The sequence below is a fragment of the Planococcus citri genome, chromosome 2 (genome assembly GCF_950023065.1).
Source record: "Planococcus citri chromosome 2, ihPlaCitr1.1, whole genome shotgun sequence".
Taxonomy (NCBI): Eukaryota; Metazoa; Arthropoda; class Insecta; order Hemiptera; family Pseudococcidae; genus Planococcus; species Planococcus citri.
In genome coordinates, this window is record NC_088678.1 from 63,562,832 (window position 1) to 63,590,500 (window position 27,669).

At 38.7% G+C, this 27,669-nt stretch overlaps 2 protein-coding genes and 1 long non-coding RNA gene across 3 annotated transcripts in view; 2 read left to right on the forward strand and 1 right to left on the reverse strand.

The window, feature by feature from the left end:
• Positions 1-9,664, forward strand: part of LOC135837000 (D-beta-hydroxybutyrate dehydrogenase, mitochondrial) — a 46,130-nt gene extending 36,466 nt beyond the window's left edge. Inside the window, exons 3-5 of the mRNA XM_065352115.1 lie at positions 5,322-5,474; positions 8,762-8,963; positions 9,266-9,664. Of these exons, the coding sequence (XP_065208187.1) occupies positions 5,322-5,474; positions 8,762-8,963; positions 9,266-9,488 (578 nt within the window). The 3' untranslated portion in view covers positions 9,489-9,664. The remainder of the gene's footprint in view (positions 1-5,321; positions 5,475-8,761; positions 8,964-9,265) is intronic.
• The window catches only part of cin (Molybdenum cofactor synthesis protein cinnamon), a 29,462-nt gene continuing 11,185 nt past the window's right edge, over positions 9,393-27,669 (reverse strand). The window contains exon 13 of the mRNA XM_065352114.1: positions 9,393-9,815. Within this exon, the coding sequence (XP_065208186.1) occupies positions 9,682-9,815 (134 nt within the window). The 3' untranslated portion in view covers positions 9,393-9,681. The remainder of the gene's footprint in view (positions 9,816-27,669) is intronic.
• Positions 21,670-23,480, forward strand: LOC135837001 (uncharacterized). The gene is made up of 3 exons (XR_010557122.1): positions 21,670-22,135; positions 22,218-22,428; positions 22,513-23,480. It is a non-coding gene; the product is annotated as an uncharacterized LOC135837001 (long non-coding RNA).

Genomic DNA, 27,669 nt, shown 5'->3' on the forward strand with positions numbered 1-27,669 from the left:
TCGCGTTGTGAAAGCGATCATTTTAGGAATTCAATACGAAGTCGGGTGCGATTGCTGCTCTGGTGCGTGTTTAGGTACTCGTAGGTATTGTGTGATGATTCGGTGGATACTTACTGCTCTGTGAACATGAACATTGGGGTGGATCGTTCCCAAAAAAAGTCGGTGGATTTTGAATAAATTCATCAAAGACCTTTATTTTGAGTAGGAAGGTACCCAGAAAAAATTTTAGCCCTCTTGGTGTACCTGCAGGGCAGATATGGGCTCTCAAGGACAGGGAATTTTCAAAAAAATTGTAGATTCTTCGCTCTGGTCTGAACCCAGCCTCTTTTGGGAAAAATGGTCCAGTCCAAAAAAATAGTATTTGAGATTCTGCATCGATCCGGTCGTTGCCATCCAAATCCGAGACCACTTTCATGGGTTCCACTGAGCGGTTGAAAAGCAGCAAATTGCTTATTTTTGGGTAAATTTGTGTTTTGAAAATCTTTTCTTCTACAATATTTTGCATTAATCAGACATCAGGCCAAAAATTGAAAAAATTTAATTTCCGAAATTGGGGAAAAATTTTGAAACGCATTGGTTCCAATTTTTTGGCGATAGAAAAATAGCCAAGAACTTATCAACTTTTTTCGGTTTTCTGAAATTTGCAATAATGGACAAAAAATTGGCACCACTGTGTTCCAAAATATTTATCGGTTGCAGAAATGATATCTTTCGATGATCTGGCAAGTATTTGGGACAAAAAATTTCAGAAAACAAATTTACCCATAAATAAGCCATTTTCCCCCATTTTTCCCAAAACAGGTTGAGTAAGGGCTCGAGCGAAAAACGACGATTTTCCCGAAAATACCTCCTCTTTGAAGGCTCGTACCTCCTCTCCAGAGGCACCAGATTTCTAGAATCAAAAATTTTTTTTGGGTGACTTTCAACTCAAACTCAAAATGAAGGTTTTTTCTGAATTTGGTTAAAATACTCCATTTTTTCGCTATCCAGGATTCATTCTGATAAACATACAGATACAGGGTGCCCAGAAATATTGAGTACCCCTAAAAAAGTTTCCTACTAAAATACTTCGGTTGGTCACAGTGAATATGATAATAATGATACCGTAAACTGGGGTAACATTGAAGGATTTTTCAGAATTTTTTATGTTTAGAGGTATAAACGACGGAGGTAGGGGAAATGTGTGTGGTACTTTTGATAAAGCTATGTTAGCACTACGTTTTGGCGGTTACAGAAGTTGCCTACCTTTTTCCTGTCAAGCGCAAGAGCCAAAAGAAGTGCCCTTCAAAGTTACCCAGCGTTTGGGGTAACTTTGAAGGCCCCTTGAAATGTGCTTCGCTCAAGGTCAAAAATTTTCAAAAACATGAATATTCACTTCTTGTTCACTTTGTACGCGTCAAGCACTTACAAAATGATCCATATTCACAATTGAATTTATAAAAGAATGCTCCAAAATGATAATTTGAAATTTTTCCAGTTTTCAGGCGTTTTTTATGCATTTTGGCCAATTTGACCAAATTTTATGATTTTTCAATGATTTTAGAGCTGTTTTTCAAGTTTTCACATAGTTTTTAATAAGTTTTCAAGCATTTTCATGCATTTTTGGTCAATTTTACTGAAATTTCACGATTTTTTTATAGCCTTCAAAGTTACCCCAGTTTGAATATTATTTTTTTACTCTTCAGGGAAGAACTTTGGCACATGAACAAATGCGCTAATTTATAGTCGGGAGGTGTGCCAACACATCTATAATGTCACTTGACTCATTATTTGAAAATTCAAAATTCCAGACATCCAGCTTTTCATGCTAATTAAAATTAATAAAAACACCACTTTTTTTTGTTTGATTTTTAACTGGTGTTGGAACCACTATTTGAAAATGATAAAACAGGAAAAATAACTCCCAAAGTGTACTCTATCCATTGTTCCATACTTCATAGTTCCACCACCATGGAGCATAACATGATGAAAAACCACACCCTTCAATGTTACCCCGCGATTTCAATGTTACCCCAGTTTACGGTAGCACATGATTGGTTGTTGGACTGGAGAGATAACATTCCACCAATCATATGTATCTATTTCACGTTGCCAACCTATATTCATAATGAAAAACTTTCTTAGGGGTACTGGATATTTCTGGGCACCCTGTATATGTACAAGCACTTTAATAGTCTAGTGAGATTAGATAGCAGTCAAATTGAGGGGGGGGGGGGGTTCTGACAGTGATACTTTAAACTGATCTGTAAAGCCTTCATGTTGACGTTTTGGGGGGGAGTGTTGTGGGCAATTTGAAATTGCTGGAGATCTGGAGAAAGATCAAATTTTGCTGGAGGTTCCAGATCGATTGGAAAAATGAGACAATCGATTCGGCGTGTTCACGCTGAAGAAGTAAAGATTGGACAAATTTTAGAGTATTTTTGATGTCAAAATTGACAAATGACGATTTTGATTTTTTTTTTTTTTGAAAATTTGCTTTTTTTTAACTTGTAATAAAAAAATACAATTTTCAAGTCGCCCCCAGGAATTTGTGATCCATCAGCCCTTATTGATTTTGGAATGTCGACCTCACGATAGGATTATGTACATTTTCCTGCAGCCGAAGTACTGAAATTGCTGAAAAAAAAAACAAATTTCTGCTGGAGACTCCAGATCAGCTAGAAAATCATATCAATCGATTTGGGTGGTCGATTTTAGGAGGGTAGACGATATTTTGCACAATTTACTCCAAAAATTGACGGCTTTGGATTTTTTTTTTCAATTTGAGGATTAAATTTTCAGCGGCTAAAGTTTATTAAAACGCATTCTAGAGCTATTTTAAATGACTGGAGAAAACCCAACTTCTGTTGGAGGCTCCAGATTGGACTGAAAATGATGAAAATCGATTGGGAGGGAGTCGACTTTATGGAGTGGCAAAAATTTTGAGCATCAATTTGCAGGGCTGAGCTTTTGATGCCATATAAAAACGTGAAAATGACAATATTGCTGATACAACTGAATATTGTATTTGATCAAAATTGATTACAATTCCAAGCTTTTTCTGTGATTAGTGCATTTTATTGACAAAATAGTTGATTTTCAATTCGATTTTTTTTTTTTATATTATGCAAAAAGCGAATTTGAAGGATTTTTTGTCAAATATGTGGTAGAAAACGCAGAAAAAATTGTAAAATGTGCTTAAAATATGTAGAAAAATGATCTAAGACATCAAAAATATGATACCTACTTTATATTTTTTTTGAGAAATTGAGTTCATTTTACTCAGAATTGTGCCCTGCTAATTTGTCACCAAAATTGATGATTTCAATTTCTTTATTTGAGATACATGCGGCAGCATTGCTGCCATTGTATCAGGTTAAGCATTACATAGATGATTATTTGAATATTACTTACATAGGTACCTTTAAATTTGAAAATTTTCAACTTGTAGAAAAATACATTTCTCAACTCATCTCTTCGGATTGGTGATCCACCAGTCCATAATCGATTTGGAATATCGAACTTATAATAGGATTAAATTTTCAGTCGCTGAAGTTGATTACCACACCTTCTGGAGCGATTCAAAATTGTTGCAGGAAAGGGAACTTTTTGTCTGAGACTTCCTTCCTTAGGTAAAAATTTTGCGGAAACACCTTTGAAAAATTTTCTGGAGGCTCCAAAACTGCTCAAAAAGGTTCGAAACTGTTTCTAATCGATTCGACTGGTCGAAAATCGCGAATATAGGTACCAACTTTCAGCTTTCTGAGTCATGGAATTTTGTTCTTTATTTTTCAAGTGGCCATTTTTGGGTACTTTTGAGTACTTTTGAGTGGCCACTTTTGAAATCTCTCTACTTTCAAATTGATATAGGTACCTATACCTAATTTTTAAGACACTAAGAACAATGATCAATATGGCTTGCCAGATTGCATTTATTTTTTTTTAAAAAACTGAAGGTGGCCAAATTTAGGCACTTTACGTTTCCTGGGCTATTTTCGCCTCTTTCAGAAAATTTTCCAAAAATCAAAAAATCAACTTTGGCAGCTGGAAACTTGATTCCAAGCTCTGGACGACTCGCTCACTCAATGAGCCAAATTTCAACTCGATCGAAGTTGACAAATTGCGAAGGTTCCCTTGTCAGGTAATTGTAACTAAAATTACCAGGATACAGAATATTTTATAGTTCGAGTCAAGTTTGAAGAAAACTTTCAATTTTTATGCACTATAGCTATAAATCTACATAACGAGTTCGTCGTGCGTGCCTTATACACTTACACGTATATTTGACGCTGTACAAACTGTAATTATCCAGGTCAGATAAGATTAAATCGATTTAAAGATGGTAATTTGCGCGTGCTAATTTTATTAAATCTCGATCGCGTTGCATTGTAATCTGCATGGTGAAATGATAAGAGAATGTCGCCAGATTGACCAGTAGAAAGAATTTTCGCACGATTGTTCATTAGGCCATATCGCATTATACGTGCCTGAGCCTGATAAGTGATAACCATTGGAAAGTAAGACTCGATAGGTAGGTCTTTGTACCTAACTACTTACACCTTTACATATTTGAAATGCAAATTTGAAAGACGTCGAGTGAAATTGCCTTTGACTCGAATTTTGATTTTTGTGCTATTTCTCTCGTTTACTGCGAGCACATGATAATTTTTGGATGCATATCTTCACTCAGAGAGGCAGTACCCTCCCCCCCATTACCATTTTCAAGCATTTACCCTGTCTTCCGGCTGCTTTGAGCCAATTGATTTGAAACCTGGTGTGAAGGTGAAGATACTTGAGGGTAATGGTCCTGAATTTTTTCAAGTTTTTTTGACCCCAACTACCACCCAAAAATTCATTTTGAAAACTTCAAGTCAATGCGAAGGGGAGTCTAAAATCTGAAAAAAAATCCAAAAACTCATTTTCAGATTTTTCACTGTATTTTCCACTATTGGTAATTTTTTCAGAATTTTTTGAGTGATGGCCACTGTTCTGTGGTTAGGTATAAAATCATTTGGAAATGCATTTTTTTCTCGTCGTCCAAAGTAGTTAATTTTGGTCGAAAATTTTTTTCTACTTAGTATGTTATTACAGACACCAGATATGATTATTTTTTAATTTGAAAAAATATGCTCATTAGGTACAGAGAGAGGGAGGGGGGGTCGAAGATTTCATTGAAATCTCATATTATAGTCGTAGTATCAAGCTACAAACTGTAATTTTAATAGTCTCCTAGCGCATACCTACACGTCCAATCATAGTTGAAACCTTCCATATGAGATGTACTTACCATCGATGAAATAATTACTATAAACCATTACTCACCTATATCTATTATTTTACAGGTTTATGGGCCGTAATTAACACCGCCGGAGTTTGCTTCAAAGGAAAACTCGAACAACAAGATAGCTCACAATGGGAGACTATGTTCAAAGTTAATGTATTTGGAATGTTACGCACTGCAAGAACATTCATGCCATTATTGAAGAATAAGAAAGGTAAAGTACTATAAAGATACTTAGTGATAGATTTATGCTATACATTTGCACCTAGCTCTAGGTATACTTACAGCGATGAGCGATGTCTCGTCTCAAATTGCTTATGGGAATCTGTTTTAGCACTTGTCCAAATTTAATACCTACAAGAAATTAAGTAGGCTCTGGTTGCGTCTAGGTGTCTGGCGTCTACTTTCACTCATCTTGTAATCTCTACAGAGTTAAAAATAGTTTGATGTCATTTGGAGATATAATCTTCAAGTTCTAGTTATTCGACATATTATGAGGAATTGAGTCCATTCGATACTTATACCTAGGTATACCTATCTGATTAGTGTATCTACTCTTTATTACAGCGGTATTGATGGTATCTGCTCAAAAATCAACATTTTAGGAGGTCTTAGTCTGGTTCTAAATCACAGAGGTCTGGGAAAACATGAAAAATTGATTTAAAAATATATCTCAAACAACAATCTTTATAGGTACTTATCTGAAATTATTCATCAATCGACCACGTTATCACATAAAGTGATAAAAAAAATTTTTCTTTGAAAATATCTTATAGGTAAACCCATTAACTAGGTACCTAATTTTGTAACTTTCGCTATTTCATGACAGAGTTGGCAATTTTGCCTGCATTTTTAAAATGTTTATGAAGTTCCTGGGGGAGGGGAGGGGGGAAGATCTGATAAGATCAGGAAAATGGCCATATCTGAGCAGAATTGAAAATCTCACCTGATCAGAGAATTGAACCGATGCTTATCTCAACTGATAAAATTATGTTTACTCAGAAGAAAAACCTGAGATGGTAAATTTTGGTCTAAGCACTTTTGAAACCCTATAATTTGTTACCCATGCTGCATTTTTCAAAATTTGGGGTCATATAAATCTTTGGGAATCCAATTTTTGATCTTGTGGTCAAATGGATATCAGAATCTGCAACGTTAAAAAAAAATCAAATAGGTAGGTATTGCAATTTTCAAGATTTTGGGACCCAACTTTTCTTTAAGGGCCATGAAGTGCTCAATTTTGATTTTTGGGTCAAATGGATTTCAGAATCGGAGTCTTTAAAAAAATCTATAATCTCAAATTTGATAGGTATAGGCTACCAATATAGCAATTTTCAAAATCTTGGACCCCAAGCTCTCTTCTAAAGAGCTCAATAAATCTAGATTTTAATCTCAAATAATGTATTTCAGAATTAAAACAAGCGCCTTCAAAAACCTACAATTCGATTCCCTTACCAAAAATTTTCCCCCTCAAGTTATTTTTAGGTGGTCTGATTTTGATTTTGGAGTCAAATGATTTCAAAAATTAGATTCAGCGTCATCAAGAACCTGCAACTCGTTAGCCCTCAAAATACGTAGGTAGGTACGTACATACTTTCATGGTGCTCTTGGTGGCTGAATTTTTCATTTTGAAGTTGAACGAAGTCTTGAAATCTGCTAATCAGTACTTATGTTGCATTTTTGTAAATTTTGGGCTCGCAAGCTCCTCCTTCATGGGCTCAATTTCGATTTTATGCTCGAATGGATTTCAGAATAATTAGAATCAGCATCTTTGAAACCCTGTAATTTGGTACCAATGTGCATTTTCTAAACATTTAGGACGCTTATCTCTTTCCTTAGGAGCTTAAATTCGATTCTCTGCTCAAACAGATTTCAGAATTAGAATTGGTGTCTTTAACAAACCTGTAGGTAATTTGATATGGTACGTTGCATTTTTGAAATTTTGGCCCTTCAGCCTCACCAAAGGACTCAATTTTGATTTTATGCTCAAACGGACTTCAGAATTAGAATCGGTGTCTTTAAAAACCAGAAAATCAATACCTTTCTTACATTTTTTTTTTGAAATTTTGGGCCCTTAACTCCTCACTCAGGGGCTCAATTTTAATTCTGAGGCTGAATTTATTTCATTTGACTTGATTTAAAAAAATATATATTGTGATCCCTAAAGTAGTTCAGCACAGAATTAATGGCTTGGCAATTCCAAAACTAAGGGTCTCACAGGGGCCCAAAGGTTTCAAAATTTTGATTTTTGGTCAATTCCTCCAATAAAGAATTGAAAAATGTGCCTACATTGAAAAATAGTAATTCCTAGGATATATCAAGCATCAAAAAGTCACGAGGCTCTTAAGGTATCTTTTGGGCCCCAAATTTCGAAAAGTCTAAAAATGGTCGAAAAATTCGAATGGACTGCTACAAGTTTGGGAATTGTCTTTTCTGGTCAAAAGTCGAGTTTCAGACAGTTACAAACGTTGCAGCTGCCCAATCACATTTTTCGACCATTATGGGATAACTTTTCGAAATTTTTGGGCCCAAAAAAACACACTTTCAGATGGACAGACTAGAAATCCACCCCAAACTCTAGAAAACAAGACTTGTGACTAGAAAAGACGATTCTCAAATTTGTAGCTGCCCAATCGTATTTTTCGACCATTTTTTGGAAAATTTTGGGCAATTTTTCGAAATTTTTGGGCCCAAAAAATGCATTTTCGGATACACAGACTCAAAATTACGCCCAAACTTCAGGAAACTGGACTTGTGACTAGATTAGACGATTCTCAAAGGCGATGCTGCCCTATTGTATTTTTCGACCATTTTTGGATAATTTTTCGAAATTTTTGGGCTCAAAAAAATACAATTTCGGATGCACAGACTTTAAATTTAGCCCAAGCTCTAGGAAATAAGACTTCTGGCTAGAAAAGACGATTCTCATAGATGTAGCTGCCCAATCGTATTTTTGACCATTTTTGAACAATTTTTCGAAATTTTTGGGCCCAAAAAATACACTTTCGGATACACAGATTCGAAATTGCACCCAAACTTCAGGAAACTCGACTTGTGACTAAAAAAGACGATTCCCAAAATTGTATCTGCCTAATTTCATTTTTGATCACTTTTGGGTAATTTTTTGAAAATTTTGGGCCCAAAAAATACCTCGGGTACGCAGACTCGAAATCACGAATCAAACTCCAGGAAACAATATTTGTGACTAGAAAAGACGGTGGCCCAATTTTGAACACCCAATCGCATTTTTTTTACCATTTTCAGGCAATTTTTTGAACATTTTTGGCCCAAGCAGACTTGAAAAGTGGGCCTCAACATCGAAATCAGCGCCTACTAACCATATCAAATTTTGGATCTGCTCAGATCCAATCATTTTACCTTGTTTTATCTCACATCTTCACCATCTCACCTCACCTCACACTATAGGATAATCGTAGACCATTCCAACACCACTTTTTCACTCTAATAATAATCCATTTCAACAAAAAATTCTTCTTACAGGTCGCCTAATAACAATCGGAATCGGCAACGAGCAAAAATTCGGCAATACAGGAGCCGTAGTATACAATGCTGCAAGATACGCAGTAGCTGGAGCAAGCTGTATGCTCGATCAAGAAATGTCGGTGCACGGTGTCCGCGTAATAACAATACATACAAAATCAGTTCCAAGCGAGAAGTTATTCGTGGTACCAAAAATACCTAGGTACATTGATACTTTTATATATTATATATTTTTGTTGAATACACATGTCATAAATCATATTTTGTATGTTGTGCTGTATTATGTACTATGATAACTGTGACAAATTCACGCTATTGCTTTCAAATTGAAGATGACGTTATATTAATTGCTTACGCAGAATGAAACATACCAATATTCTTATACATACTTACATTCTTACAAACAATTTCACGACTCTAATAAGCCATATGATTTCTTCTGCCACCGTGTGCACAGTTGAGATTTCTTTTCAAACGGACAACTAATCTATTCACCTGTTTCAGATCTGGCGAAGATAAAATACCCAGCGACCGGTACTTAAAATTCAGCATTAATGTTGTGCCAAATTACGCGTTGAATGTCGTAGAAGAAGCTTTACTCGTCGCAAATCCGCTCGAGGATTATTACATAAGTAAACCAACCGGCTTTACGAATTATCTATCGACTATCACAGAGAAATTGGAGAGTATTCATAAGAAAAAATACAGCATCGAGAGAACCGCGTAAAACTTGATTACAAAAGTTATTCTGTAGTATTTAAGAATAAATTATGTGCCAATTTTAAACATTTTTTATTGTATAAAAATACGAATTTATTTGTATATATTTTATAGTATTTAAAAAAACATCATTATTTTTTCATAATCTGACAATTGTGTAAATAAATTCATTTTTATGTATAATTCACCGAATTTTTTTTTTACCATTTACCGATAATTTCGGCATCCAAAATATGACCAATTGGAAGTGAGTTGATGGTTTCGGTGGCAACGGGTAAATAAATGAGACAATTTGCGTGCACCATGCTCAGCATTCTGGAACTTATTTGGTTTCCTAGAAATAAACATTGATTGGTAGTAAAAACTTTGAATTGGTCTCCAATGTCCGGTATATAAGGGTTTATGCACCCTTCGCCCGATTCTCTGGGGCACTTTTTTTTCACGTGGACATCCAAAGGAATATTTTGAAGCAAATTTACCAAAAAAAAAGTTGACATTGACGTTAAAGTGCATTTTCCGACTTTTGACGAATTTTTAAAAATCATAGGGTCAAAAATGGGAGAAAAATCAAAATTTCACAAAATTAATTTAGAAAGCTGAAATTTATGGAAATCCAAAATGCAGGTGGATTTCAAGTCGTTTTGGAGCCTACAGCGACTTTTTGGAAATTCCTAGAGCTTCTAAGCCTTGAAATTACTAAAAATTGAAAAGTTTCGAGCAGTTGTGATATACTACTATGCCGTACGTGGTATGTATAGGGCTCGCCCACATGGTAACACTGCGTTGCACTAAGGCAACACTGCGTTGTATTCTCGTCAGCTAGCCATACGAGCCAAGCGACGAGAGTACAGAACGCCAGTAATGTATCCGAGTGCACGCGGGTATGTTATTCACGGTTAATGGGTTAATGCAGTCATTTAAGTATAAGTTTTACTCTCGAGTGTTAAGTGTTATATTTAGTGCTTTAGTTTTAGTTAGTTATTAGTGAAACCAATTAATAGACGAGAAGGAGTGATGATCTACTCGTCGCCACTCTGGGTAAGTACTTGCACATATCAGTGTGAATAAGTTAGATCTCCTTGCCAGAGGAGATCACTTATCCAAACCTACACCACAGTGTGTAACACCGACGTGTGTATATTTAGTTTAAGAAAGTGTCATGTTAACTAGTACATTTACATATGTGCTATTCATGTAACGTGTTGTTAATATTGCACACATTAAATATTATTCTCGTGTATAACTTGTTATTATTTATGGTGTGTATGATCATATGTTAAGAGTGTAAAAGCAACCATTTCCTACTCACGCCCTAGCCGAGCATGTGAGGTATTCCGGTGAGTATTTAGTAGAAATACTCTAAGGGATATTTCTTGGAAACAACACAATAGCAACCATCGTAAGTCACATTACCAATCATGCTTTAAGTCATTTTACCCTCTTACATTGGCGCCCTTCCGAGTGTCCAAAAAGCACAGATTCATAGTAATCTGAGCTTGGAGGAAGTAAATCGTTATGAGTACAAAGTTTAGATCGCGACCAAACTTTGGAAAATAATACTTGCAGTATGATTTCATTGTACTTACGATTCACTTCTTGACTATTCTCAGACCAAAGTGTCCGAAAATAGGAAAGGAAAGAATACTTGTGAATATTTCAAAGTAAATAATCACGAAAGTATTAAGTTGCTTTCACTCATACACACACACACCTAGTCAAATTTGCCAGAATTTGACGAAAACGTGTTTATTTTTACATGTGTATGTGTGGTGGTAGATGATGAAATCCATCGATGGATAAAATATCCGTTGAGAATTTCTCAGAACTCAATCCGTTCGTTGAAACGTGAAAAGCGAGTTCCAGCTTGTCCGCCGCATTGTTGCGTGACCCCTACCACCACCCAAGGACAGACACACACGTCGCACTAGCCGCCATCTTTTGATGTCGCTGCTGCAGCTGCGTAGCCACCAACCGACGAGTTGATAGCTACCGCGGCTCGCATTATATATTTTTCTTTTCAAGTGTGACGACGGTTCTAGCAACGCTCCTCTAGAGAAGCAGCTTGACTGTCATTGTGTTATTTTTTCGCGCGCATTTTTTGCGTCCTCAGTGTATGTCTTGTCCGGTATCTTTTCACGTTTTATTTTTTAAAGTGAATTTTGATACTAAGCAATTTATTTGCATAATTTCTCCGCGTTTGTTTTTCAACCACGCGATCAGCAGCAGTAGAACTTCTGTTCGAAGCTACATTTTGCAGCAGTATTGGTAAGTAATATCGTTGAATATTACTATTCATTTCGCGAGTGGCTTTTAATCAAAGCAAACACATCGCAAGCATTTTTCGCGTATTTTTCAAACCAGCACTCAAAGCTGAGTGATAATTCAGTGTCCTTGTATCTTTTCAGAAATACCTAAGTGGTATTTTGGCACCTGAATTTTTCTCCAGCATTTCGTGTTCGCGATTCATTCGAGGCTAATTTCTCTAGCCGAGATTCAGTGCTCTTTATCTTGTCCGAGTCACCTCTGAAGTGACTTTGCACTCGAATCCCGCTAAGAAACACGTTTCGAGCACGTGTGAAACAGTTCGTCCTGACTCAGCGCTTTTTATCTTGTCCGGATTACTCGCCGTAGTAATCTAGCGACTTGAGTCAACCGACTGTATAGCTCAGTGCTAGTGAAGCGCAATTTACGTGATAGAATATTTTTGTGTACCAGAACCAACTCGCGAATTAAAACCAGCATTGCACGTGAATTTGTGTTCGAAATTTAATAGAAATTTCACACAAACAAGGGAAAATATTCGTCGTAATATTACCCCAGCTGTAGTTGAATTCGAACGAAATGGCATTTACTGGACCAGCTGCAGGCACCCGAAGTAAAGCGGTAGCCCTTACGCAACACCAAGTACATTGCTTATGTATTGGTGAAACGCACGAAGAATCGTGCGTCACGTTGAAAAATTCGGATAACAAATCCAAACGGAAAAATCGAAAAAATCCACCTACGCAGGATTTAAACGTAGAACAACCTGAACAACAATCGAGTCCGCAGAACCTTGTGGAATCATTGTTCAGCAGTCATCCGCCATCAAACAATTCTGACGAAGAATATGACGAGGATGATGATGAGGATGACGAAGATTACGTACCTACCGAAGAAAATAACATGGTACATGGATCAGATCTCCCTGACCCGCCCCCAGCGAGGACACGTCACCTGCAAAATTACAGGGACTCAAAAAGGGAAGAATGCAGATCCAAAACTGAACCGAAACGACCTGAAATCGCCACCGATGCTGAAATAAATGATCCGTTGAGATCGTTGTTTCAGCAAACATGGGATTTCACTGAAGGTGCCATAGAGAACCTACAGATTGGTCAAGCAGTTCAAGAACACAGCCTTATCCGAATAGAAGACTGTCTAATTAATCTTGTGGACCATGCAGGTAGTACAAACCGCAACATTGACGGATACAGAAACGACGTAAAAGACGTTCGTGAACACTGTACCCAATGGGCTGCTGGCATGAAAGAATATGTAGGTCAAACTACCGGTGCAGCTTTACAAAAAGCTGACAGCGCGATGCAAAAGGCAACGCAATGTGAAACCAAATTTGACCAAGCGACCAACCTATTCAAAAATGAAATGACAAAACATAAGGCAGAATGCAGCCAGTTAGCTCATGCAGTTGCGGATATGAGAAAGGAAGGTGGATGTAGACCCAACAGTGGTCTTAATTCCAACCCAACCTTGAAAATAAATGCCAACTTAGTCAGAAGTGCTGGCATTTATTATGACGAATCGAAACGTTACTTCCCTCATGAATTTGTACGTCAGTTTGAAGACTACGTAAACAAAAGCAATGCCGCCGAAACTCAGAAAATTTACGCATTCCAAGGAGTAATTGAGACTCAAGATGCGACAGAGTGGAAAGGCGACATGGTGGGAATAACGGACTACGAAGAACTAAAACAGAGATTCCTTCAACATTATTGGAACAGTCAGTGTCAAAACGATGCATGGGAATATTTCCAGAAATATTTTTGCGAAACCAAAACGGAGAAACGTCTGTTCTTGGAGATAAAGAGATGGGTCCTATCTCTAATCAAACGCAAACATCCAAATATTTCCAAAGTATTGGAAGTAGCAGCTGAAAAAGTGCCCTACCCATACGATAAGAAATTAGCGAAACAAACTACAGTGGAAGGTTTTATAAGAAAACTTGACGAATTCGCCAACTATGACTCTGACCCGAAGAATAATGTACGCATTGCAGTTCGCAACAGCGCGATGACGCCCGTTCAATGGCAACAAACTCCATCATTCGAATGGAATAGAATGCCTAACAACAATTGGAATAACGGAAACGGTTTACCACAGTCCACGTATTGGATACTCAATGCGAATGGACAATGGACTCAAATTCCCGGTAACCCGAATAATAACTGGAATTTGAATCAATGGGGTAATCAGACTCCGATGACTTCAAACCAGAATTTCGGTCCGCAAATAAGTTGGAATCAAAACTCCAACTCGAATTGGAACATGGGTAACAACCAAAACTTCCAGAATACCAACCCTAACGGGGGTTGGAATTCTCAGAAGAATGCGAAGAATTCTAATTCTGACAGGAATAGGAATTCAACCCAAGGTACTATTCCAACAGGGAACTGGACAAACCAACCCATGATCACCAACTCACCACATAATGCGCCGGAACATCCGAAGAAATCGTATCCAGCTGTTACGAACAAAAATGTAAACGAAGGACAACTACAAATGGCATACCAAAAGCTACAAAAGGCTTTAGGTAACAACTTCAAAGGGAATCAGAAAATTAATTTCTATCCCAACTTGAACAAAACTAGTAATAGTAATGGCGTTAAACAGAACACTAATACTAATACTAATTCGAACAATTCTGGTGGTAATAACAACAGTAATGATAATGCTAAACCCCAGAACAGCGACAATCGTGGTGAAAAACCGCATGAAGCCAGAAAACCCTCGACTTTCCAACCGAAAGTGTCTAGTCAGATACCTTTACCAGTACATTTCTTCGTAATAAACGAGGATGGTACGGTAGGAGAAGGTACTCCGGACAATGCCGATTTCTGTGCAGAAATCGAAGAAATCGACCTGAGTCAAGATTCCAACGAGAGTCAAGACCAAGGAAACGATGACAATTCGGAAAACTAAAAGGACTAGACACTACAGGGGCACGGTCTAGTAACATCAAAGTCCCCATGAAGTCAATCTTTACGGAATTCATTTGGGTAGGCGACGGTATAGCGCATTTCCTAAAAAGAGGAGACACGCCATTACCTGTAGCGGTGCCACCATATTTACGTGATCAATTACCAATTGAAGAATTATACAGACGTATAGAGAAAACGGAATTCCCCGAAGGAGAGAAATTCGTTCTATCAGCTCTGCAATTCGAATTGAATCACTCACCTCAACCTTATGACAAAATAAAGAAAAGTCTAAACAAACTCTTAGATCTACTAGTCAAAGATAAAGGGGCGGAATTGATTATATTAATCTTCCCAATAGTAAAACCCTGCATTCCAGGTGACCCCAAAAGCATTGGCGTTAAACTAGATCGATATATCGAATACCGTAAAATATTCCAAAACGCGGCGGACGACCAAATTGTAATATTCTGGAAAGAACCGCCCATGTATTATTTGCAGACGCAAAAATTGTTAACGGCCTCCGGTGTCGAAGCGATTGGCGTCATGGCAGATAAAAACCAACGAGTAATTCCTTGTGAACGAAAGTTCAAATTCGAAAAGGATAGGAACAAATACTACCCTGCTATACCTACGTACCGTGTGATTTACGACATGGTTTGTACAGGTATATACAGACTATTTGAAGAATGGAAACGAGTACGTTTAAGCAGAAACGCGCTCAAATCTCCATACGACGAAATGCAAAAGATTCTCCAACAACGTCCGCAACCTCCGTACACGTACATGGCTCCGCCTGAACAGCATCCTAAGCAGGAAGAAGCAACAAAGGACGAACCATTAAAAGGTAGTCAGGTCGTCGAACCTAGAAAGAAAACCTTATTTATGGAATATCGAACCTCGTGCAATAATCCTAATTGCCAACGAGATCCAACGTGTTGCATGTTACCAGAGGAGTATTATGAAACATTCACGGACAAGTACACCCGTCCTGCTCAGTTAACAGAACTTGACGACGACGGTTTAGTACAAGGAAATCAAACTAAGAAATCCATAAGAGAGATGGATGTCAAATGTTTGATAATGGAGGACCCAGAACTCGTATTAGACGAGTTTCCGGAACTTGATTATTCTCCAACTCCTTTTGAAGTCTTGAACATTCACCATAGAGCGAAGGATCGAAGACCAATCGGAGATTTTGGAGTTAAAAATGCAATAATCAAGAAACCTCCCAAAGACAGATTGCTCAGATTGTTGACAAGGGATGGCATTAAGACATTCCCGTGTAATAGTGATACGACTACAACACGTGTGAAATTCATAAGAGGCCTACCTGCCGACAAGAAATGGAGACATCATGCACTTCGAAAACGAATAATTAAAGAAGCTCGAGCACTCGAAGCGATTGACAACGCACACCTTGATGAAACTAAGCTGAAAGAAAAAGCTAAACCATTAGTGGTAAACGAAGGTACCGATGACCCAACTTGCGTCGTTCCAATCACAGTAGGTGATAAGATCGTTGCTATTCAGTTGGACTCGGGAGCACTTCCCAATGTTATCTCAAGGAATGTGCTGAAACAACTCAAATTGAAAGTGCCACATGCAGTACGCGAAATCGCTATGGATCGCATCGTGCAGCTACGTATGGCCAACAATGCAATTGAACGAGCGTCACAAATTCTGGCCGAAATTACATTCAATTTTGGTCCGAAGGAATTTGTAGTACCATTCTACATAATGGACACCATTGGCAACACTTTCATACTGGGAAGAGTAGCCATGGAGCATTTGGATCTACACTTACATTTCCGCCAGAGATGCGTAAGTCACGAACCTAAGGATGACGATCATTTTACAATTGCATTTATAAACCCAGATGTTTACAAAGACGCGCTCTCTTTATTTAAGATCGAGCAGATCCCTGAACACACAACAATAACTATTGATTTAATGGCCACAAGCATGTCTACAAGAGACAAGCTAAAAGAGCCTGAAGAAGACCGAATTAAAGCAGTACGTATTATGCAGAAAAATCTCATCGAAGATTTAGCTGAAATACGAGAGCTTGGCATTGCACCTCAAAAGGAGGTAGACGATGCCATGCACAAGATCAATGCTTATCAAGACATATTTAGTCTGAATCCGGGATGTTACAAAGGTGAAAAAGTACATTTCAACTTTATCCCCGGTGAGGGGCACCTAGCAGTGCCACGAGGTGAAAAATATAGACCTCCAGCTCGGTTAAAACAAGCCCTCGATATGACGACTCAAAAGATGTTAGATTTGCGAATAATTCGGCCATCTCGTTCAGTTTTTATAAATACACTCGCACCCGTCATTAAAAAGAATGGCGATATACGACTGTGTTTGGCAGCTGACGAGTTGAACAACTTTTTACAATGCGTACTAACTGAACCCGCTACAATCGATAGCGTAATATTCAGTGGTTCACCTGATGGTCTATTTTGTACGCTGGACTTTACGTCCGGATTCTGGCAATTAGAGCTAGATGAAGAATCGAAAAAGTATACAGCGTTCATAATAAACGGCCAAGTATACGAATTTAACAGACTACCGTACGGATTGAAGATCTCGAGCGGTGAGTTTGTTCATATGATAAACCAAGTGCTAAAGGACGAAGAAGGCATCTCCAAGTTTGTGGATGACGTCAAAGTCTCTGGTACTACGTTTAAAGAAACACTTGATAGACTACTCAGTGTATTCGAAAAAATAAGACGGGCTGGATTAAAACTGAATCCGACCAAAACCCACTTTTTCAAGAGGCGTACAGACCACTTGGGGTTCGTCTTATCCAAAGAAAACATTGATAAACAGGACCTTAAAAAGGAAAAATTCCTGAAATTTGAGAAAGACCATATGAAACATGGCAAATTCGTACTTAAAAACAACAAAGAAGTGTTAGCTCTTGTTGGGAACACCGTGCTATACAAGCCGTTTATTCCCCGATACATGCAAATCCTGAGCCCAATATACGAACTGACAAAGGGCGACGACCCTATAGTCTGGACGGATGCTCAACAGAAGGCCTTCGACATACTCAAATCGGAGTACTTGAAGGAATTCACGTTGAAACAACCTCCACGTGAGGGCGACTTATTCTTGGATACGCATTATACAGACGATGCAATGAATGCAGTTCTCTTCTACAAGGAAGATGAACAAAAGCAAATCATTATGTTCATTTCTGTTGGCTTCAAGGAGCACCAGAAAAACTTTACGCTGTATGACAAAGAAATGCTAACACTCTACTCAGTCATCAAAAAGATTTGGATGTGGATTTTCAGCAGGAGAGTCCACGTGCGCGCCAATTTACTCCCAATTTACAAAGAATTTGAGAGTCTGGCGAAAACGCACCGAAAAGCTGCAAAATGGGTTACAACCATATGCAATTTCGATCTAATCTACGACATGAAGTTGTCTAATAAAGCACTATACGACATCAAAGCACCAGAATTGGTAGTTGGAAATATCGTCATAGAAGAGCTAACAGAGCTCGATCTATTGATGATTAACCAAGTGGTACCCAGGTTCACGAAAGGTTTTCACAAGGAAGACAATCATGAACTAACAGGTGCCAGTAAAAAGACCGCTCTACCACCTCTGGATTGCAAATTCATGGACGAAAACGTACCCAGATTATTCGACCTACTATCTAATATAGAGGACGAACAAGCTAGAGATAAACATTGCAAAAAGATAATGGATGTCTTAGAAGAAGACGTACCAGCAAATAATAAGAAGCAACAGGGTACGTCACTTCGTAAAAAACAAATTTATGACATAATGTACACACGCGATGGTAAAAAACGTCTGATGAAAATTTTACCAGACAAATCGCAAGTACCATATTTACCTGATTGTTTGCTTTACGACACTGTCGACTACCTACACTGTGCCTATGGGCATACTGGGGCAAATCGATTAGACATGATTTTTAGACAACTATACTACCATCCTAGTTCACTCGCGTATATTCGCGATATTACAAACACCTGCATTATATGCAAAGTGAACAAGAACTACGCGAAGCACAAAGTGCTGGAATACGCTCAAATAGAGGCGTACGCCATTGGCAACGTGCTATCGGTAGACATATATGGACCAGTTCCAGCATTAAAGAACGATCCGAAATACTTGCTAGTTGCAAAAGAAATCTTTACCAGTCGTGTCTGGCTTCGAGACATGCACAGGATTCAAAAGAAAGTAGTTTGCAACGCAATGGAATCAATTTTATTTGAAATTGAAATCCACGATATCAAGATCAAGAAAGTGATCACTGACAACGGTACGCAATTTATTTCCGATTCCTGGTACAATTTGCTGGAAAAATGCGAGATCAAAGTTGCACACACGACAGCTTACAACCCTCAAAGTTCTTCAGTGGAACGAACAATGAGAGTCATAGGCGATAAGTTACGTGTCAAACTCAATGAAGTTTATGATCCATATCGCACTCACCTTGGTTGGAGTAAATTCGTTGGAGAAATCCAAAACGAAATTAACAACACACCAACGTCGTTTGGTTTCAAGCCCAACGAGGCTTGGTTTATACCAGACACGACGATTCCAGGTTTTCCAACTGAAATACGAACCTTCAATTTTCGAGATGCGTTAGCAAGATTACACGATCAGAACGAAAACAACCAAATTCCATCAATAACCATTGAGGAATGTCGAAGCCGTGAACTCAAGATATTTGACGTCCCGTCGAACGAACAGGAAGTCTTTATCGACAACAATGGCTATGCCAGAGTCACAGCCGACGGCGCCTGTTCCAAAAATGGCTCACCCGAAGCTATCGCTGGAATAGGAATCTGTTTCAAACCGGGTTCAACTGCTAACATATCTGACAGGATTGTAAGCACAGAATTCCAGGTTACGAACAATTACGCCGAACTAATGGCAATAATTATTGCGCTCGAAATATTACGAGATAACGGCGTTAAGAAGATAAAGTTGTTATCAGACTCGAATTACGTAATCAAAGCGCTAACGAACACATGCTCAATTTGGAAAACCAATAATTGGAAAAACTCCCGAAATAAGCCAGTTCACCATGCTGAACTATTTCAACGTATTCTTGCTATCAGGCAGGAGCTCGAAGATGTAGAATTTCAGCACGTATATGCACGCAAAGTAGAATACACTAACATTATAGCTGATATGTTAGCCAAAAAAGCTGTGTATACGAGTGCATGGCAAGAAGACAGAAGCGGAAATTTGACTGACCGCCAAGCCGTTGAAGCATTTATTAGAGAAAAAAGACGTCAAAAGCGTATTGAAGAAGAATATTGCTTCAACAAAACGCACGTTGATCCTACATATTTGCAACCTGGCGATATGGTACTAATTACCAACCACAAACAGTCAAGTTTCGAAAAACGAACAGCGGCGAAACTCTATCAAAAGAAACATGGACCTTTTATAGTAATAAAATGGTCAGGTTTCAACAGTTACCTTCTGAAACCTACAGATGGAACAAATGTAGATAGAATTTCGAACATAAGACAGTTAACGCTATTCCTAACTAGTAAAAACATCGAAGACATGGAAAAAAGCGACTGTCTCAAATCTCTACTAGACCAGCGTTCTATTGAAGAAAAAATCAAAGAATTTTTGTTCAAAGCTCGCGAAGCAATGTCTGACAGCGAGGAAGACGTTGACGACCCGCCAACTCGTGCACCGCAAGGTGTCGGTATTAATGAGCGTGACATTGCAGAAGCATCACCTGCTATTTTACGACAGCTTGAGAATACAGCACGCGACCTTCGAGCCCAACAAAGAGCTGAAAAACGCGATCAAGCTAGTACTTCAACATCCACTGAATTGCGAGTGGAAGTTGAAGTGCACAACCCACCGACTACTGAAACTGCAGTAAATGGTGAGGTGAAAACCAACCAACAGTCTACGGAACCAACATCCACTGAATTACGAGAGGAAGTTGATCCAAATGACTCAGCTCAAAATACCAATGCCACTGAGGAGACTCAGACGAGCGCAGAGGATCAACTAGAATCCTCAACTTCGACTGGGGCATCCGCAGCCACACCCAAACAAAGTGCACAACTTGCTCCTTCTAACAGGAAGCCGCGAGGTCGACCTCCAAAGACACCCAAAATTGTGACAAACGCCGCGGAGCCGCAACCTTCCATGTCGCAATCTCAAACAGGAGATTTGACGACAGGAGGCAGCGCACAACCGGCAAAGGATCCGAATAAATTGACTAAATCTCAGAGAAAATCTGAGAGAATCAAGGCACGCCTGATGCGTATGGGTCAAGACCCACTTAGAACCTATGATTTCCATCAGATTGTCCCATATCATTACTCTGAGAAAAGTCTATATAAAAGTTACTTTATTGAAGACTCAGAACTTTCGCTCACAGAAGACTTACAAGAAGTTTTTACTGTGGAACCAAGAAACTTAGAGGTCAATAAAGTCACAGTTGAGATTAATCCTGAGGAAAATGAAATTAACATTTTCATTTCTCTCCCACCAGAATATAAACTGGAAGGGGAAATCATAAAGGTTGAAATTCCACCTCAGTGTGAAATACCTAGAAATGAAAATGCAATTGCTCAATTCTTAAAGAGTACAATTACCAACGCCATGAACGGCTGGTTACTCAATAAAATCTGAAATTAGTCATTTTATTTGGTAAACTCATAACTGGAAATTTTGAACACTATAACCAGATAGTGACCAAAATACGTCACGGACCAGGATTCGCCGAAATCCAAGTCACAATACAAATTTATTTTGATTGGCAAAATTTCAAACAGGAAATTAACACAGTCAGAATGAAGCACAAATATGAGAAAAAGTTGCAAATTTTGAATAATTAGATTTGAAAATACAACCAAATATACGTAAACGCGGACTGGGGCATTTAAAATGATCAATTTCGAAAATAATTAGATTTTTGAATAATCACAAATCACGTATGCTCCATTACAAGTCTCAACAAGTTAAAATTCGGTAAAAGACTGAAATTTAACTACAATATTGGCTGAGTTTGGAATTTTTTCAAAGTTGAAATTCGGTAAAAAACTGAAATCTAACTTTGAAAATCACTAGACACGTAAATATTCCACAAGGGAATAACCACGTAACAGCCAATACTCGGTTTAGATAGCTAAAAACGCAAAATTTGAGTAAAATCTCAAAATTTTGAAAAATAACGCTATGTGAAACGTTACGCGTTACGTTACGGGCAGAAACGTGAGCCACCACATCCGCATGTACTCTGACGAAATAACACCGGCGAAAATGTGCTCTTATCACCATTTCATTACTTCGAAGGAAAATTTGACTGACTTATAAGTTGTTCCAAGTAAAATTGCGATCTTTTTGAATAATTGAAGCTGTTTTAAGGTTCATCCACGTATTAAATTACTGTTCATCGATTTCTACAGTGCCAGCTGTATTGAAACGAGTAAGTAAACCTTCAATTACGCAATATTCAGTTCAAACTAACATCGAGTAATCTCATTAATTTCGCTTCAATTTTTTAACAGAAAAATGGAAGCCCAACCGAATATTGTCCACCACGAGCACACTATATCGACGCAACGTATTCGTCAGACGTGTCGTATTAGAAAAATCAACGGCGAAATCTTCAGAAAATGTTACGTTAGAAATAACAACGGTAATGAAACGCCGAAATGGATTCAGTTGTCCTACCTGGAGTGGTGGGATAATCTCACGGAAAATACCAACCACTATCAGGTATATATTTTTCGTTAACACTCTGAATAATCATCACCGTTAATAAATCTAACCAATGACATGTGATTTATTTGTTGAATCAAGGAGTAATTAATTAATACGATAACGACGGCGCAGAAATTCCAGCGAATCGACGTATTTGCGGGTGAATCAGCGCACCAGATTGCGACAATGAAACACATACAAGATGTGATCATCGTCGTGATTAATTTAGTCATATCGTATCAATTTGCATTTCCGTACTTGTTTCCTACACCTTAAATATAAATGTATTTCGTACCGCTTGCTTTAATTAGTCATTCACACTCTCATTGCACAGCTTAACATTGCATACTTCGCCAAAAGTAAACAATGTACGCTCTCTCACAGCTTAATTACACGCAAATGAACAAATGGATACTTCGTAGGAAGTAACCTAACGTTCAACATATGCCTCACATAATTAACAACTCAACCGCTTGAGAGTATTTTAATCAAACTCGATACTAATATCGTTCTCGATCGATTATTTAGTGCTCAAGAAAAAAGGGAAGCTGCAATTAAGCAATGATGAAGGCTGAAATGAAAAATACATCGAATAACTACAAATACAAATTCAGGTAACAACTCGAAGTTTATTTGTATACTAAATTATTCGATGATAAAAGCAAGCAACGTGAATATTACACATCAATGGTAAAATGAATTTATACAATGAATTCATCACATTCGGTTTTCGTTTCAAAATAGTTAGCAACAAGCTACGTGAGTTGAAAATTACTCTAATAAGAGTTGGTTTCGAACTTATGATTAGATTTTGAAAGTTAGCATTACATCTACGATCAATTCACCGGCGAGTGAAATGATTCTAACGTGGAAGAGCTACGAAGATGAAACCGAACGTTGATGCAAAACTTTCTTTATGGTAAAATAAAACATCATTAAAGTACCAACTACATACTTCAACGTAAGTAAATAGTAAGTACTGTACGATCTCTCAAAGTACAGATTGTCATGATGGCGTTTATTTTTTGAAATCACCTAATAGTGAGAATTAATTTAGCGACGATGATTCTAACCAATACCTACGATCAATTTACCGGTGAGTAAAATGATTTTAGCTAGGAAGAGCTACGTAGAAAGTACCGATGGTTTATTAGTTTAGAACTTCAAAAGTAGCTAAAAGAGCCACGAAACTGAAACCGGCCATGTTACGACCAACAATCATGCTAAACTAACTTAGAATGATGACATAAACAATTAGCAACAATAATTTATTAGAAATTATGATAGCTAATAACGTTCACGTATTTTCATACAGATTCCAAATCGTATACGAAGGGCGAGCAAATTTTATCGTAGTATAAAATACCGCCAGCGATACAAATGGAATATAGCAACGTTGCCAGACGTAGCATTTAGAAGTAGAAAATACAGGTACAGTGACTAATTATGTAGTCGTTTAGAATTTCCAGCATCAGTGTTAAGTAATACAATGTTTATTTTTCTCGGTGAAACAACTACGAGTATGATGAAAATAAGCAGATTTTCACAACAGAAAGTAGCAGTTGAAAAGTAATCAGAAAAAATTGAATTCGAATTGGAATAAATCAACAACTTGGCAACTTTATTCAGAAAGTTACCTTTGGAACTATTCGTACAGGTAAAACTTAGTTAGTATACTGAGATTCATGTACAAATCCATATGCCCTTTCTTAACACTGCAACTCAAAATTCGAAAAAACAAAATTACGAAAACGCAATTTTCTAACGCAGACAAGTTCGAAATTTTTTTCGAAATAATAGATTTTGAAATTCATTTTTCACATACATATGCCCTCATGTTTGCGAGAAAATCAGATTCGTGCATTGCAAAGCGTTTTTGAGGCAATGAGAAATTTTTGAAATCAATTAAGAGCCCAAAATAAATAAAATTTTGTTGACTCGAAATTATTTCAAATCTCAAAATGTAATTTTGAAAATTCCAAAACGTGAATAAAATGACCGAAATAATAGATTTTGGATATTTTTTCACGAAATTTTTGCAATACAGTAAAAGACTGTGACGCAAATTTCTTCGAACAAATACCTGAAAAAGACATAAATAAAAGCCACAGGAGTAGTAATATTTAATCGATGACAAATAGAAATTTGAATAATTAGAATTTCGAGGTGATAATAACAAAAACCACCAGCACGCAAATTTCAACCATCGAATCCGATAAAAGATTGGAATCGATGATGAAATCTGACGCAATAATTTCGAGACAAAGAAAAAACGTGCATTTAGCAAAAGGCAGATGTTTTCTTTCGATGAAGAGAAAGCGACGTGACTCGTAGCGATAGCAAAATGGCTGACAGGCCGTTAAAAAATTCGATTTGATTGCGACGTAGTTTATCATAACAATAAAGACCGCCGAACTGCGCATTTAGGCGCACATTTTGACAAACCCGTTCCAGGAAAATCGGCGCCGTCTGATATTTTCTGCTTAGAACATTCTAGAAGGTTATAGTCAAAACCTGCCGTTCGAGCGCATCGCTACCAACACAACGCCGAGTTCGACCAATCCCGTTCGCTGCCGCCGAGTAGCGAAGTGGGGGAAAGACTCGGCAGTTGGAAGCAACGACGAACCTGATCCAACTATCGAAATCATTATTTCGTTTCACGTGCTACCGAGTACATGCCTTTGCTCTTGCTATATGTTTTACTAATGCGTTTTTGAATCTTCGTATTCTGTCTTCGCGTCTTATCTTTGCGTTGCTATCGTAAGTAATTATTACTTATTTCGAGTATAGTATTTTCGTTTCTCGTTTCAATTTTAAATATTTGTCGTCAGCTCCTGTGGTAAGTACAAACTCGTACGATTATTATGCTTTCACACTACTAAGCAGTGTTAACGTAAAAGACAATAGGCCTACCATGCCGATTTGTTTTCGAATAATTATTCAACATTTATTTTTCGCTAAACCGGCATTACCTTACATCTTCGTCTAACACCTCGTCGCATTTCTGTTCACAGTGATGGCAGAATATACGCATCTCGCATGCGACAAATGCGGTTTGGTGATTACGTCACCAGGCAAGCAGTATGGAGGCGACAAAAAGGTTCCCGAATCAATCTACATAACCAAGTGTCAGCATCTTTATCATAAGAGCTGCATCATGAAAGCGATAAAAAACTCCGAACTTCGAAATCCTGCCGGCGTGCAGTTGACTAAGTGTACTCACATTGGATGCGAACGAGATGTGAGCGAGGACATCTGCTACAAGGTAGAGGTAACTCGTATTCAAATCTCGACGCCTGAACCTACGGAAGCCGCAACCGGCGAGTTGCAAGCTCTCCGTAGGGAAATCGCTCAGTTGCATACCGACAAAGAACTACAACAAGATTTGTCCGAAGACATGTACAAGAAAATGTCAGATTTCGAAGTACAATTAACTGATGCTAATAATATGATCGCGAGTTTAAAAGCTCAATTGGAAACTACTACGGCGAAATACGAGGCACTTCGCAAAGCCAAAATGTCATCGCTATTCCCGAGCTCCACAGCGATAGCCAGTCACTTGAACCAGCAATCTGCAACCAGCTCGAATGCGACGACGCCAGCTTCGCTGCCGGCGGTTACGGCCACCTTACCGACGAATACGACGCCGATTTCGACGACCACTGCACCTACCGCGGCGACAAACGAGCTCTGCCAGGGGTTTGTACCGTCACCGTTCCCGCCACCACCTCCGGTCAACAACGGTACACCAAAGGTCACGCCGAAAGTTCCGAAGCCGTCAAAAAACGCGGAAAGAGGTATCCCCGCGCCCACGCCGATGAGCGCAGGGATACCTCAAACAAACGCCGCTACCGCGAGCAACCTTACGCAAGGCCTCCACCGCCCGCCGCCCGGTTTCCCGATCATAACAGGCGCCGCAGCGAACGCCGCGACGAACGCAGCGACAGACACTACGACGAACGCTACGATAATCGACGGTACAACGAATACGAGCACCATCACGACGAACGCCGCTACGACAACCGCCCCACGGACACTCGCTCACGTCGAGGACGTGGCCGACGGGGCGCTTATTAGTTTCAAAATCCCGTTCGTGCAACCGGGTACAGCGCCGACTGTACCGGATGCAAGTTCCCACTCGCCGATTTCACCTTACTGGGATTTCCCGCAAAAGAAGGAAACAGACTACTGGGGAAGACCACTCGCTCAAAGTGGCGAGCAGTCGAACTCCAGCGCGCCTGATACCGCCAACACGCAGAATTCCGTTGATCCGAACGCGAATTTGAACGTACCGAATCAAGCCAAAAGCGCTCAACCAACGGCGAACCAGTCTCCGGCGGTTGTACCAAAGAAGAAAAAGCGGGCAAAACCGGGAAAACAGTCCAATATGAAAGCAAATCGAGACACCTTCGATTCACGATACCCGGAGGTAACGCACGAAGTGTTAGCGCCATTCTACCCAACGAATGCCTACCCGCAACACTTTTCGGTCTGCGGTTTGAAAATCGGCGAAGCAAAACCCGTTATGGCTCTGTTCGCGTACAAATATTGGATTGTAGGCGACATCCATGCTCATGGTATCATGCATGCGATTACGGAAGGCAAACCATATCATGACAACATAGATAAACGCATGTATAAGCGTGACATGAAAATTTCGGAATTAATTGAATTAATCGTCGAATTAAAACAAATTCCGAAAAATCTCATGATATCCATTGGAACATATGACATCTTCGCATTTACGCCACCGAATACCTTCGACCTAAATTTCCGGAAACTCATCGAAGTTTTAGGAGACAAAAAAGTCGAACAGGTAATCATGTTGCCACCGAATGCGAGCGGCCGATTGCACAACAATACGTTCCGGCAAATTACCCAAACCTTTACGTACAACTGGGGAAACGGAAAATTCCAATATATGGTAGCGGGCCATTTGCTCAATGATTTGAACCTCGAATTGGCATCTGTGGACGAGCTTGGACCGAAGTATACGAAAGCTACATACCAAAAAGTAGCAAACTGTATTGCAGCAGTATTTATTCCGGAACCAGTTATCGAAAAAAGCGATTCAACCGTCGAGTTGAATAACGCTAATAGCGCCGCATCATCACCTGCAACGCCCCCAACATCAAAAGCGAAGCTTGATACGAACGTCGATTCGCAACAAACTTCCGCACCAGTGATGCCGCAGTTCAATCTGCCAAAATCATCGTTCCAGCAAAGCCCGAATGACATCGTAACCGACACCCTGTC